The 16,070-nt window shown below is 34.0% G+C and overlaps 1 protein-coding gene across 2 annotated transcripts in view; it reads left to right on the forward strand.

Annotated features, from left to right (window-relative positions):
* The window catches only part of LOC132708665 (atrial natriuretic peptide receptor 2-like), a 31,342-nt gene that overhangs the window by 9,140 nt on the left and 6,132 nt on the right, over window positions 1–16,070 (forward strand). The window contains exons 12-14 of one of the 2 annotated variants that reach the window (XM_060681136.1): window positions 11,025–11,208; window positions 12,012–12,035; window positions 14,763–15,102. In XM_060681136.1, the coding sequence (XP_060537119.1) occupies window positions 11,025–11,208; window positions 12,012–12,035; window positions 14,763–15,102 (548 nt within the window). The remainder of the gene's footprint in view (window positions 1–11,024; window positions 11,209–12,011; window positions 12,036–14,762; window positions 15,103–16,070) is intronic. The other variant, XM_060681137.1, reaches the window with a different exon arrangement.

Raw genomic sequence — 16,070 nt, forward strand, 5'->3', positions numbered from 1 at the left:
TGCGTTTTCTGTTGTAAATTTGAAATGGACACGGTATCGTAAAACCCCCATATCTTTTATGAAGACGAAATACGTAGTAAAATCGGGTGCATTAAAATGCTGTATTATGGCGCATAATTCCGCCGTTCTTACCTTTATAGTTTGGTCGAAATAACATTGATAAATGGGTATTATAAACCGCGTTTTTAGTAGTCCCGATTCCATAGGGAGTTAATAATTTACCACCAACCAATTCCCTTAGTAACCTAAGTTGAGTTTTTTTTTTCTTCTAAAACGAGTGCATATTAAAGTAGCGATATGGCGAATAACGTTCCCATCACGTATTTCTATTCGATCCAACTGCAATAATTAGTCGAAACGTCGTTAAACCAAAAATATAAAGCTAGAAGCAACGCACTGAATAAACATAACCGACATACGTCGGTCATAAAGTCCGCAATAATTAAAATTACTTTGGCAAACAAAAGCGATTATTGTTTTCCACCGTCTAGCCATTTACAGGCGTGAAATTGACTTTTCCCTTTATTGCTTTCCTTTGTCGTTCATGAACGGTGGTACCCAGAAAAGTTCACCCGAACGTCTACACAGTCAACCTCCGTGAACGAAGAATTCAGTTCTTGGGGAGTGGGGCTGAGAAATACGAGAATTGCACGTGACGAAATCAATAAATATTACGTATTTTCCGATTAACAATTCTTGAAGTTAAATAGGTAAGAGTCCCCCAAAACCCCTGTTCATTTTTAATATTTCTCTTCTTTAACAAATTAAAAAGTTGACCAACGCCCTCCCAAAATTTTACATTGTTTTTGCATGTAATGATCTCGATTTGATTTGTGCTGCATTGTGGTGCCATTTATTTCATTTATTTCTAAATTGCTGAAAAGTCAGAATAAAATTACGACAGTTTAAATAAGTTTGATTTTAGTAGTTGATGTGTACTATGTGAAGCAAGTTAAAGTAAATAAAAAATTAAAACTTAAAGAATAATTAACAAAATTTATTTGTTTCATACAAGTTTTTTGAACGCTTTCGATTTTCAAGAAGTTTATATTCATGATTATTATACAAATAAGGATGTCTATCATGAGCATATTGGAAACTATAAGAGATAGGAATATGCTTTAAATTAGAAAAAAGTTGCCAAATTTAATGACGTGTTGTTGAAAAAGTTAAAAAATTCCGAAGTCCAAAAATTGTTTCTGGTGTTATTTAAAGAGATATAAAGAAGTAAAGGTCACTTTCATCTGTGAATAATAGGATTTTTTTTTATTACGAACACAATGATATAAGACACGTTGTGATTCCACACTGTTAAAATATAAATGAAATAATAGCTAAATAGGTATATCACGTCACATTGCATTAGACAAATTACTCAAAAAGAACTTACTACAAAAAAAATTAAATTAATCACTTTGTAACTGTAGAATGAATTTCAAACATGTTTTAACATGTCAGTTGCAATGTTTTGAAAGGCTTCAAGAACTAGAACTCGCTAGTAAACATAATTTTTGGAATATCCCTAAATCGAGTGTAATGAGGCCTGGCCAATGAGGGGACCACAAATAGATACCCATCAATTTTTCTGGAAATCTGTCCTATAGGGCGTTGTGCGCGGGTGCGATAAGTTGTCCAAAGCTTCTTGCAAAATAATGAGCATTTCGCCTGTTAAAAATTCCATTATTTGTTATCATATTTTTATCATGTTCTTCGCTTTTCGTCATTACCAGATCTCAGCGCTTGACAAATTCTAAATTGTTTTTAATTGCAGGTTTTATTTCTTTATAAAACTGGTAAATTCACCATTCTGCTTCCGATTTGTAGTAAAATTTGTGTACTCGATTGTCTTTTTTTCTGGGTAGTTATTTAAATACAGACGACCAGCTTCAGCTTCAGCTAAAATAGCATATCGAACTTCGTCTCAGATGAAAAACACGTGTATAGTAAAACAGAATCAATAGCAGAAAGACTCAACAGCGTTAAAAAACGGCATGTCAATAGAATTATTTTGATATTTTCTCAACGCCTACTATACCAAAATATTGCAAATTTGATAAAAATCCCTTTTTTCGATTTAAACAATGTAAAATCATATTCATGTCGTACATCTAAGTTTCTTCGCGAAGAAAGAAACGAAATCGCCATATTTGGGTTTTCTAGTTTTCTCACACACACTGTATATACCTTCCGTATCATGAATTATTTATATCGGATTCCATTTTTAACTTAAATCGTTATGTAAAATGTAAATTTGTGAAATGTTAACGTATTTAATGAAAGTTTGTACTTTTTAAACTGCAATTCAGAGTTTAAGTCTTCAAACCAACTGCAGTCTTTTGTTTCTTAAATCGTCTCATATTTCTCACACCACGATTGAGCACAAATGGAGCCCAATTCATTTGAATCAAAATATTACAAATGACAGGTTTCTGTCAACCTGATTATTTACCCAATCTTTCACGTCACGTCTGCCCCACAATTTCAATCTATTTTTATATATTATATTTCATTTCGTATTCTATGTAATGCAATTTTATACAAGTTTTCATTGTGGTAAAATTTATTTTCGAAATTTAAATTAATTAAGTAAAAATCTTACTTTCAAACTCGAAAGCTTTCATAATTAGGTAGCGCGGAGGGACTCGCTAAATTATGCTTCCAGAGCTTCCCTGGAGAAGCTTATTTTTCAAACTCTTGGGAAGAACGGCTTGAGAGTTTTGGACATGCTGCGAAGGAAAATTAACATATACTCTTACATATCTAGGTTTTGTCCTTAATAGCAACAATAACCTCGTTTTATAAGCAAATGACCAAATTCGACGTGGCGCACAATGGAACTAGCCCATGTTAAATATTGGGCATGGGGCTAAATATTCAGGCCTGTCTTAAAAACTGATTCTTAGAAGACAACAATGTATTTTATTGGTAAAATCATGTGAAACATATTACCAAAATTGGAGTTTTTTATTGCCCAAGCTCAGGTTTACCTTTACCATTTAAAAGTTATCTATTTTTTAATATAAGTCGTTCTTTGGTTATCAATTTTTTTGAAAATTTTTTTTGTTCCAATTTTCAGTTTGTTGAAAAAACAAATGTTTGACAAATTTCCAAAGAGCTTTTGAGTAATTTCTATAGGTGTACAAATCTTCAAAAAGTGATATTACTGAACTGCTATTAAAAGGTTTCGATGGTTAGCCCTTAACAAATTAACACAATTTCGCCTATATGGAGTCAATGCTTTTTTTCTGTTTTTGTTTTAAGTTATGTATTGTGAATTTCCTGATAATAAATAGTAATAATAATAATAATAATAATAATAATAATAATAAACATACATCTATTAACAGCATTTTACAACATGTTGTCTTTCTGGTACTATTCTATTAACAATTATATAATTATACATTTGATTACAGAGAAATTTCCAAAATATTTTGGAAAGCGCTTAGCTTTAGCTTATGGTAATTCAAGTGACATTTTCCACCTATTTGGAAAACAGTTTACCTCTATAGAAGATGTAATAAAATGAGTGATATATTTATCAATGAAAGGACTACAATATTTAATTATAAGTGGTGATATTTAGTCAGCAACAGTGGCATTTGTTGTAATTTCATCAATTTGTTTATGACGATCAGAAATTTTTGTGAATTCAAAACAAAAGTGAAAAATATTATTAAAAGAATTGTTCTGATAATATTGTATTTTATCATTACACTGGGATGTTTTGAGATAATAATAAAAACTTTTAGAGCAGCCCATGTTTGGAGTTATTTAAAATGCCCAGTAAATCTCATCTTATTGCATTAGTGTAAAATTTCTTAGGTTTTTATATAGAAGCCAACCATTGTTATCCCTTGTTTTTTTTTAATCTTTGCAAAGTCGTATATCTCTGCTACCAACATTCTGGAGGCATGGGCATCAATCAAATAACGCTCAATATTAAGTATTCTATTTTTCTCATAGATATTATCCCACGGCAAATTGTGTATGCAGTGTTGAAAAATAATGATATTAAAGTTTCTAAAACCACGATATTTTACAATTGAACCTTCTACATGTTTTTTAAGGAAATACAAAATGCAATAAATTTATTTATGGCTAGAATGCTGACGTAACTCTTGTAGGCTAGTTCAATTTTTAAAGAATGTTACTAATGGATTGTTGTTGAAAGATTAACATTAGCATCTCCAAGACAAAAAGTTTCATCAACAATGATACACATTGGAAAATGTATTGTCCAAACCACCTAAAGCAGCGTTCAAATTAACGTTAGGGGCTCTATAAAAACAACATTGGCGGGGGCAAGTTCGTCGGGCGTATAGCGAAGCAGCATTGTATTTCAAAAAGGAGCTGCTTCGCGGTTTCTTGTCCTAGAGGGCCGCATTTTTTTCTACAATCGATAACATTTTGTTGTGCACGCATATAGTGCATATAGTGACTTTCACGTCTTGCCGAACTTAAAAGTTACTGCCAACTTTGGTAAGTATTAAAATTTTTACGAATAATAGCAATTTCCGATGATCCAATTAACGACACTGTTTAAATCAAATTATCCCATATTTTATAGTTTAATAAATAGTATTAATTAACCCACAAAAACAGAAATTATCACGGACTTTTTGATTTTTTGTCAATAATCGGCACACCCTGTACATAATTGAAAAAATTTCGGAAATAGAGGTTATAACCCTGGGTCTCCCACATTTCCTGCTGCAAGGATTTTCTCAATTGAAGAAACGGTTTTGAAAAAAATATTTTTTTTCCTCTATATAATCAAAAAAATGCGTAAAACAAAAGTTAACAATACTTCGCGTTATTTTATTGCTCCTAATTTAAAGAGTCTAAATGCGGGTCCAGACTTCTACTTCTCTCCCAAGTGTGAGGTCGGTAGCTGTAAGTTTGGAGTACGTATTATGTTTTTTAATATTGCACGGAATATCGGGAACACCCTGTACAATAGGTGGAAACCTTAAATACAAAGATGGATGCCGGCGTCAGATTGACGCCATTTTTTATAGGCCTGTGTATCTCGTGGAGGGTTAAAAAGGAGGTGATATCAATTTCCGTAGCCCAAACGAGTTACACAGTTATTCCGTAAGAACCGAAACACTAAAACGGAGAACGGAGAATGGACAGACAAAAAATTTTTTTTTTCAGCGCTGGTCATTTCTGTACCAACGGCGGACTCCTAGGGCCTACGGGCCTACGGTCACCGAGATATAAAATGTTTATACGAGCGTAGATACTTTCGAAAAATTCGATTTAATCGATTTTCGAAAATAACAATCAAAAACACTTTAATATTTTGGGATAACACTTAGAATTTCGTTTTGTATGCTTTTTCTTAATTGACAATACATTTTAAAAATGGAATACTATGAAATACGCACGTGGGCGATTCGTTAAAGCCTCAGCTGCCATTGACGTGTGTGTCTGTGTGTGTGAGTGTGTGCCTCCGCCGAGCGCATAGTTTTTTTTTGTTGCACCAACATGGGCCCAGTACAATTTCACCCGCCGTCAAGTGCGAAGTAAAATTCCGTTCGTGACGTAGCAACGGTAGTGACGTTCACGCCCCGCACATTATAGTGACAGCCGCGCGTGGTTAAAGTTTACCCCGTTCCCCCACCCTAGCGCGGCCGTTTTACGAATTCCGAAAAAAACGTGGGATCACAGCCGAGACCTGCTGCGTGCGAGCCGGCCGACAGAGAAAAGAAAAACATTCCCTCACCCTTTCTCGGCGGCATATCAACCCTTATAACGGCGGCCGCATCGTATTCGCGCTTAGTTGCGACACAGACATGATATGAGTCATATGGCTACGGGCCGTGCTCCAACAGCGGGCCCTGAAGCCGACGAGCCCCCCGAAACCACAACGGGGGGGTTTGTTGCTATGACATCGACAAAATTAAATAAAAAGGGGGTGTTGGCGATTGAGAATCCGAAGAGTTTTCCGATAATATCTGCGATGTCGTTGAATTTGCCGAGTCAAGAGGAGGCCACCAGCCCGGGTGGTTCGAACACTTCTTCTACGAGCCCCAGAAGAGCCGTAAGCCCGTTGCTGGAAGTCAGACGCCCCATTTGCACGCTAAACTGCGACAACTGCACTTTTGCTTTGATTAATAGATTTGGACTGTCGGTAGCCTCATCGGAATCAAGTAACTATTTAAATATATAATGGTTGTTTTTAACTTTTTTTTACCTTTTGTTTGTGTTTACTTGCTTTGCTTTTTACTGTAGGATGGGGTAGAGGGTAGCTGAAATGACGTCCTGCATTATTTTTATTTATAAGCCTCGCTCATCTAAATTTTGTAAATAAAAAAAGGGGTTGTCTTGTACTCCATTACCCCGCAAAATTTCTAGATGTCCGCCTACATGGTACACGTAGTTTTTTTGATCTTTTAGATTGACTACTAAATTAAAAAAAAATAAAAAATCACAATTACTGAATAACAAATTTTATATTAATTTGACAATGACAAAAAATATATATTGCTTAAATGCGAGTTAAAATGTCTACAAAAAAGCTTTTTTTTTATATTGAAAATAGCTAGCTTAATACGGACGCTTTTAATCTGTCATTGTTCTGAAAGTTTGGCAAAAAATATTTTGAAATAGTTTACACGTTTAAAGTCTTTCAGTTATAAAAAATTAATTAATCGTCACTATAAAATGGGGGAGGGGGTAGCTGAAATGACGTCGTGCATTATTTTTAGGAGAAATGAAACATTTTTGCTTATAAGCCTCGCTTGTTTTACATTGGTGTGAATAATTGTCCTGTTACATCTAAAGTTTGTAAATAAAAACTTAGTTTATTAGTTTTTTTAGATTAATTATTAAAAAAATAAAAATGATATCTCGCATCTCCCGCGTTTCGTGGTTCACAAATTTTCCCGATCGGGTTAATAATAGTTTTCGAGAAAATATTTTTTTTCTGGAAGTCAAAATAAACTAAAAAAAATATTCAAAGCTTTATGGAGCCGAATCTTCTGCGTCTTCTAGTTTCAGAATTTTTTCGGTGGCGCAAATTGTTTTCGAGAAATGATTTTTTTCTTAGACCCTTGTAAACGTGGGTTTTAAATTTTTTTAAATACTTCCCGACCCACCAACCCCCCAGTTTCAATAGGCTTTCAAGTTGATGGTTTCACATTTCGGACACTTATCGTGTTTCATAGCAATGTCCAAAAATCGGCCGAAAATCGAAAAAAAAAAGATGGCCGCCGAGTTTCGCGTTCATTTTTCAATATTTTGTGTAAAACGTGAGCTTCGAAAAAGGACCAAAACTTCAACTCTTCAAACGGTTCGAAAGTTATCGCCTTAAAACCCATTTCCACAGAGAACAGAGAAACAGATAAAACAAAAAAAATTTGTTTACCCTGATCATTGACCGTTGTCAAGCCCGCACTACTCCAAATTCCCGTCAATTCTACTAAGTTGATCTTATAAAAATAGACTAATAATTATTAAGACGTTAATAGGATGATTTTATCAGCGGCATCTAAACCGATTTTCTTCTTCTTTTTTTATTCTCTTTTAATTAAGAACGTTGCTAAAAGTTTTCGTAAACCATAAAGCGAAACGACTATAGTCTTATTAGCTTGCGTTTGGGGCCTAGGGATTTTATTCATTTTTCTGATGTAAAGCCGGCATCGGTGCATTTAAAGTTTTCATCCCCTCGATAACGAGACGTGGGCGGATATATTTCGAACTAAACCACAATGCGATTTCGTTTGTTTGTTTGTTTGTTTGTTGCGGCCGTGGTGAGTTGGTCTGAATTCTTTAAAGTGACTCTGATATTGAAATTCTGAAAATGTCATTAATATCCTGGAAATTCGGTTTAGTTGTTAATTCTGTTAATAATTAAATTAAGATGATTAAATAACACAGCGTGCAATCCCATTGTGCTGTGGCTTCTTTTGAAACGGAAATGCCCCTTAATTCGTCCAGTGTCTGTTTAGGTTAACACCATAAAATTTTAATGGCGTTAACACAAACATTATCGACCCCAGGCAAAAAAAGAAACTAATAAGTAGACACACGCGTCACAATAAAATTATAAACAAAATCCGGTTGGTGGTTTCAACTAGCAAACTACTTTTTTTATGTTGTTTAATTCGTAATTTCTCCTTTGCGCGTTAATTAAAATTATCTTTCGAAATTCCCACGAAACGAAATAATAATTCCGTTTTCACATGGAAAGGATCCAAATAATAAATTTTAAGGAAACCCGGCGTCTTTTGTTTTTCATTAAGCCTTCGCGTTTATGATAAACACTCATATAAATCCGACATTTGCCTTTTCGTCGGCAGTTTTTTCCGCTTCACTCCTTGAGTGCTTACTTGAAGGAATCAATATGGCATAATTTTTATCGTTAGAAATGTTTTTACAAACAACGAGAAAATGTTTAATTCGGCAGGGAATTTTCATCGGAACTTAATTATGGCCGTGCATTGTTTTAGTTTTGATTTTTTCCCCATTAGTTGATACTATATATATTTGATTTTTGGTACTGGAAAACTCGACATTTTGAATTTTTCAATATTTCATGTGAACATATGTTTAAGCGGTGTAAACAATATGAACAAAACAAAAAAGAGTGTGCCCTTTTAAAATTGCGTTATTTTTCGAAGGCATACGGACCCAGCGTCTTAACAAATTCTACCTAAAAATATTTCATTTGTTTATTTACTGCGAAAAAAATGCGTCCCGAAAATAATTTTATAGCTTCACCGAAATTCGTTGCCCTTAATTAAATTCCATTTTTTTTCGTTTAATAAGACTGGATGCAAATCAATCTGGAATCATGCAGGCAGCGTAGAGATAATTTACCCTTCGCTTTGAGTTTGCTTAAGAAAATACAAAAATGCAAAGCATTTGTTCGCTTCGAAAGTCTTCACGAAAATTTGCAGTAAAATTAAACGACTAAATACTGATCACGAACACGCGCACTCTTAAAATATATATGCTGATTAGCAATATTTATAGAATTTTATTAGCAATGATATATATAATGTAAATTTGTTTAAAATGTAATTAATGTTGCTTTGCCAGTATTAATAGATGAGAATTGGGGCAGCCGTCCATTTAAAAATATTTTTTCTAACTTGAAATATTTGAATTTAGCTATATAATTTTTGTTATAAATATCGTTTAATTGTACGCCATTTTTAAATTAAATTTCTCGAAACACCAGCGTATCGCATCGTTGAAATTGTCGAAATACATTAACGAAATCATCCCCATAAAATGTCCGCTGTTGTTTCCCACGGTGTTTTTTATTTACTATTACACTGTATATGAATTTACAAATACGCCGCGGCAATCTGCAGCCCATAGCGATATGGATTTCGTTGGACCAATACTGTACGCTTTTAAATTTACTCGTGGGAAAATATATAAAATACATTGCTTTTAATAAATTTTAGGGCTGCAGTCTACAAAATGCTCCAAACAAATCCAGCTTTGTGTGCGGAAATTTTATACGCAATTCGGTCTACTTAAAAACCAAACATTAAAAATTCCTGGGCTAACATCTTTAGCGAATTTCTCGTGAAAATCCCCTAGCGATGAAATCTTTAGAGTGCTTGGTGTCTTAAACGTTCATTCGTTACCTGCGATATAGTTTTTCCAAGATCCACACAAATTGGAGCATCTGCGGGTTCCTCAGGCGTCACACTAAGTATTTCGCGATGCAAAAACATTACGGACTGCACGTAATATTGGTGAAGTTTAATTTAACCGTGTTTCAAGCGTAACAGATCTTGGGCGTCGTCATTGATCATTTTCTTCCGCTTCTTACTTTTCGTTGCTCACTAGTGAACAAATATGGCTAGCATTCAATCATAGTAGCGACTGAGAAGATCATCGTTTCTTTTCTATGGTATACTCAATTTTTAGACACTTAGCCAGACTTCTTCTGTGCATCGAGCTCCCGGTTCACTAGAGTTGGCCATAGTTGTTTTTTGATATTTAAATTTTCTTAGCTATATTTGCTAAAAATATTTAAGCATACTATGCAACTGAGAAGTTAGGGATTAAGTTCCTATGATTTGCTCAATTCTTAGGTACTTACACTATTTTGCATCGATGTCTTAGTTCACGAGAGCTCTCCATAGTTTTTTTATATGAAAATTTCCTTAGCTGTGTTAGCTACAAATGGGTTTAATATTAAATTATACTAGACTACTGCGACCGATACTTCTTTGTATCGAGACCTTAATTTACTAGGCGGCTTCGAAAATAGTTGTTGCTTTTCTGATATGCTCAATTCTTAGTCACTGAGACTCTCCATAGTTGTTTTTGATACGAGGCGACTGAGAATATTTACTTTACTTTACTTTCCCTTGCGTCGAGAATCCTTAATAGCTGTTTTTGGATATGAAATTTACCTTAGTTATGTTGGCTACAAATAGGTTTAATATCGAATTATACTAGACGACTGTGACGATAGTTGTTGCTTTTCTGTGATGTGTTCGATTACTTTTCTTGGCCTCGAGATCTCAGTTCACGAGAGTCTCAATTGCTGTTTTTGATATGAAATTTTCCTCAGCCATGTTAGCTACAAATGGGTTTAATATTCAATCAATCATACTATATGACTGTGACGATAGTTCCCTTTGATATGCTGAATTCTTAGTCACTTTACACTTATTTGCATCGCGATTTTACTTCACGAGAGATTTCCATAGTTGTGTGCGACTATATTTCTTGAAATCCAATTCCGGGCTTTTCAATGAATTTGTTCCATATTGAAGGAAATATTCAATTCAAAAATAGTTTTTAAGGGCTCTAGTGAGTTGAGGTCTAAGTTATATTTTATTCCTTTTTATTATTTACTGGGATCGGATTTAATATGATGTCATTGTATTTTTATATGCTGCAATTTAGTATGTTAGAGATATGTACTATTCAGCTATGATTTCTTTTCAACCTCTTTGACCGGCCTTTGTTAAATATGAAGGGCATAAGAATCTTTTAGTTCGCAAATGTCGGAGAATGAGGCATTTTCGTTTGTTAATTTCCAGAAATCATTGATGTGGTTCGTAAAGGACCCGACGGTAATGCTGGGACTCCGCTACGGCCAACCCATTCGACTGACACATGCGAGGATGAAATTTCGGTTTTGATGAACAAATGTTGGGCCGAAGATCCGCAAGAACGTCCCGATTTTGGAACTCTGAAAGCAAAATTACGCCAAATGAACAGAAAGTGAGTCATTAAAAAATATTATTGCTGTTTTCGTCCATTTTGGACGACGTGTTTGAGCTTTGCAAGACGCGTCCTTCGCCGCAGACGTGTTTTGTAAACAAAATGGCTTCGGTTTGGGGAACAAGTGAGTCATGAGACATTATGATTTTGTCGAAACGTGATACATTTAATATTGCCGAGTTGTTTTCGCAGTATACAATTACTAAACATTGATTTTTGAGGGTCGTTTTGGAAATTCCTTGTTATAAAATTGAAATAATGCACCGTTAGGATGCTGGTAATTTGAGCAAAGAGTTTTCGCAAACAAGAGCTAACAGACACTACGGTTTACTTAAACATATCTATTTTTCCCTCAAAAAACTGGCTTCACCCGTTGAATTTTATGGTTTATTTAATATTTACAAGGTGTACACTTTTACTGGAACAATATTATTTTTAAAGTCGTTTCAAATTTTAAAGCTGCTGTTAAGTTTCTTTAAAATGTATTAACTTCCATAGAACGACTTTTGATTTTTTGTTTCGAAAATGCGTTTGTGAATTTAGGAAATAATAATACGTATTTAGAATTAGCGCTTTTTACGTTTGGTTTAAAATTCTTCGATAGACGTCGACATGCAGGAAATTTTAAAGTTAAGTCGAAGAATTTAATAGAATTTATATTAACTCCCGTTTTCTCAGATCATCACATATCGCGCACGCAAGCTAGAAAACATGCCATCATATATTTCATATTGAAATATTCGATATAATACGTATCGCAACGAATGTGTTAGTAATTCATTGTAATTGTGTCCTTTTCGTAGTAAACCGTGGATATTTCAGAATATGTGAGTATAATCAAGATTTTTTTATGCATGAAAAGTGCATGCATTAATAACTTACATTTCATCCTAATATAATTTTTTGGAGAATGATCCGACATCAGACAAAAAAAAAATACGCCCCGACGCTGAATTCGCAAATGGTCGTAAAACGAAACGAATTAGAAATTGCAACCTTGTCGGTTCATTTGTGCGTGAATTTAAAATCAATTCCAGACGTTCTCTACAGAAATTCAACGATTAACTTGGTGCCAGCACCGCGGAGATCGGCACGCGGACGAATGGGTTGTAGTTAATTTTTACGAATTCGTATTTCAGAAGGGAAGCTGAAAATGAAAATCGTTTGCTCGACGCGAGATAACTGATTAACAAGGGGCAGGCAGTTAGGGCCGGAAATTAACGTGGTTAATTTTCAGGGATCTGAACACCTGGCCGTTAATTAACAAGCGATATTAATAATAGCGTTTATTATTTCTAAAAGACAGAACAAACAAATATTAACACAAAAATGTGTTTTTCTTCTAGTCGCTAAGAACAACCACCAGATATAGTTTTTTTTTTTCAATTCTGCCAGGAAATAATTTTTAGCGTAATAGTGACAAAAGCGATTAATATAAACGTGGTTTCCAATCCCGATTTTCATCTGGAAAACCGCATGGAGGCGGTCAATAACCTTGGCGAAAATCAATGCATTCAAAACTTGGCCGGGCCATCGAAATTATCTGACTGGAAAATTTGACTGCAGCAATTATCAGACAGCCGCGTGTTCGCACGTTGTATGGATTGCTTTTTCTCGCAACTATGAGAATTTTTAACATATGATGGTTAGTTTTGATTTCGATTATTTCATCCTTCGAAATTATATCAAAATTGTTTTAGCATTTGACGTAGAGACTTACGATAATAAATTTTTTTTCCCCTGACTTTCTTTTGAATTTAAAATATTCTAAACTCTGTTGAACATTTCGCTTATGAGATGACATCCTATCTCGGAAGCTGTAAAAAACGTTTAAAAAACTTTATGGAAACAGAAGTTGTTTGAATTTACTTTTAAAATGTTATATTTTTATGCATCCAAGATGTTTTTATTTTCTTTTACAGGGAACAACTCTCTTATTTTAAATAAAACGCTCTGTATATTTTAAAGTGGCCGATTTCTCCTAAAAAAATCTGTAATATTTTTGGTGTATGTTGATATTTTAAGAATAAATACAAGGTCATAAAAATCTCATTAAATATTTAAATTAAATAATCGTTATCCTATTTAGCATTTAAAAAGGAAGTGACTTTGTATAAAATTTAAAACAATTGTAAATTTCGAAATATAAATAATAAAACGATTTCCACGATGAAAATGATATACGGATTTTAACAATACTATGATGTTTGAAATGCAAAGAAGAAACATAAACCAATTATTTTGTTAAAAAAAAAACGTTGTAAACAATACAAGGTGACTAAGGTGGTATAAAACTGTCCAACGTTGATTAGGAAACTCACAGCAAGTCAAAGTAGTGACATTTCTCTCCTCCTGTATATATAACGATATAATGTTTTACATGTGTAACTAAATTCTTGAAACTTGTGATTTTTTACTGATTCTGATATAAGATCCTTTAACAATCGGTCTTGTCTCTTCGAAAATGAAATTGGTGTTGATGGCGTTGTTGATATAAAGCAGATTAGTAAACAGAGCACGTAATCATTAATCCAATTAATCTCGATATCAAAACTTTTATTAGTTTTGTTTAGTTTTATGCTTTTTCGAGAGTGGCCCATAACCGTAGTTCCTATAATTAACGCGATTATTATTTTTTTGTCAAAATGGCCGCATGCCGAAATTCCAACTATTCGAGGTCTGGGATTAGTGACACGAAATTTGAAATGCGGAGTTCAGTGCGGTGGACAGGAACTTTACGTTTAGTTTGCGAGATACGTTTGTAGTCTACAACTAAGACCCCTTTGATAGGATATTCGAACGTTATTTGAATAGAAATGTATCTCCAACCGTGTACATTTCACCGCACAGCACGCCCTCCTGCCCTTAACTAGGATTATCGACGGGATTTGGGAACGTGATGGATTTAAATAATTTTTCGCTAATACAAGGGTAATTCGAAAAGTCATTAGAAAATCCAGGACGTTTCGATAGTAGACAGATGTTTGAGTGTCAGCTGAATCCATCGCATAGTTTAATTGCTGTTGATCGAAGTAAAGAACTTTAATTTGTCTATAAAAATTTATAAAAGTGGGTTTCGAGCACTGTCTTTAAAATGGTTGACGCCGAAACAAAGCAAATCTAACTTGAACGAAGTTCATGGAACATCTGCTCCTGTGTTTGCGACTGCACTTTAAACGTGGTTTTAAATCCACAAAAGATGAATGCAAGGAAATCAAGGCAAGTTCCAATTATTATAACATCCACCCTATTTGTCAGAGATGAGTATTTCATGTTTCCGCAATTGTCTGAAATTACTTTATCGGACAAAGGTTTTACTTTTGGGAGTTTCCAAAATCTTTCTTTTATGTTGATTTTTTTTAATCTACTTTTTTCTAAGGACTTATTGAACGGCCTTCGTATTTCAGATGAAAGATCGACGAAGAACGCAGTATAAGATTTCCCTATAATATTTTAGCTCCATGTGCCCGGAAGTAGAGCATCGTGAACGTGCAAAATCTTAAAGAAATGTATAATATTTTTGCGTTTTAATTTGGCAAATCATTTATTTTTAGAGAAAACGAAATGAACCTTCTCGACAATCTTTTAACACGAATGGAACAATACGCAAACAATTTGGAAACCCAGGTACAAGACCGTACCCGCGATTATCTAGAGGAAAAGCACAAGTGCGAGGAGTTACTGCATCAGTTATTGCCCAAGAGCGTTGCTCAGCAATTAATTATGGGAAAACATGTCGTCGCTGAAACTTTCAATTCGGTGACAATTTATTTCAGCGACATTGTCGGCTTCACAGCTCTCTCCGCGCAAAGCACACCGCTGCAAGTGGTCGATCTGCTGAATGATCTTTATTCGATGTTCGACTGTATCGTGGAACAATATGAAGTTTACAAGGTAAATTTTGCTTTGAATTAATAACAGCTTAAGTTTAAACCTGTTCCACCCACGCTCGTATTCGAAAGTTGCTGATATCGGATGCTCGAGTGATTGTAACTTATTGCAAGTTTGAATGCATTAGAGATGATATTTTTATAAAGGAAGAAATCTATGAGTTTTATTATCTTTCAGAACTCTAAAAGATATTAAATATACGTACAATCGTGTTATTATACTTAATTATGTAATATGAAAAAGTTAACAAAAAATGAAACAATTAAGATTACTATCGATGAAAAGAAAATAATGAACTATTGATGCGAAAAAGGATTAAAAACGTATAAAAACAAACGGATAGTATATAAGGTATTGTATATATTATTGTAAGGAAAAAAGGAAAAGAAAAGACGATTAGTACACTTTTTATTTGTGTATTTGTTCGCATCAGATTTACTTTTCCGTGTTCTTCATAGAGGCATTTTAAAAGTTGTGAAAAACGTAATTAATAACACTAATAAATAAATAAGTAATAATTACAAGATCCTATCGATTACGTTAAAAAACCACACATTTAGATCTTCAATATACGTTGTTTTATTTCGAAAATTTTGATCAACTCAAATAAAGTTTATTTTCTACCCTATTAAATACCTTAAGGCAATCTCTTTTATGTTCTATCCGTCTTGTTTTAAAGTATCGCCCAGCGTGTCCATTTCTTAAAATCGAATATTATTTTTGTCGCAAATTTCTTTCTTTTTAACGTCACGCTATCCTATTCGTAGGCGTATTAATAAATCTTGACAAACTGGCGGCAGCGCACCGAAGTTAATATCTGTGTAACTCGATATAAGGATTGTTATGGTATCTCTCTTAATGCCTGATTAAATTTTTCCGGTCCAGGGATAAATGCGAGTAATTGGCTATAGTGGACTCGCAGATGCAGTGCCATCCTCCCTTAGATCAGTGTCGTAGAAATCAAATTTACT

Source organism: Cylas formicarius, unplaced genomic scaffold (assembly GCF_029955315.1).
Source record: "Cylas formicarius isolate icCylForm1 unplaced genomic scaffold, icCylForm1.1 PGA_scaffold_12__32_contigs__length_19106922, whole genome shotgun sequence".
NCBI classification, from domain to species: Eukaryota; Metazoa; Arthropoda; class Insecta; order Coleoptera; family Brentidae; genus Cylas; species Cylas formicarius.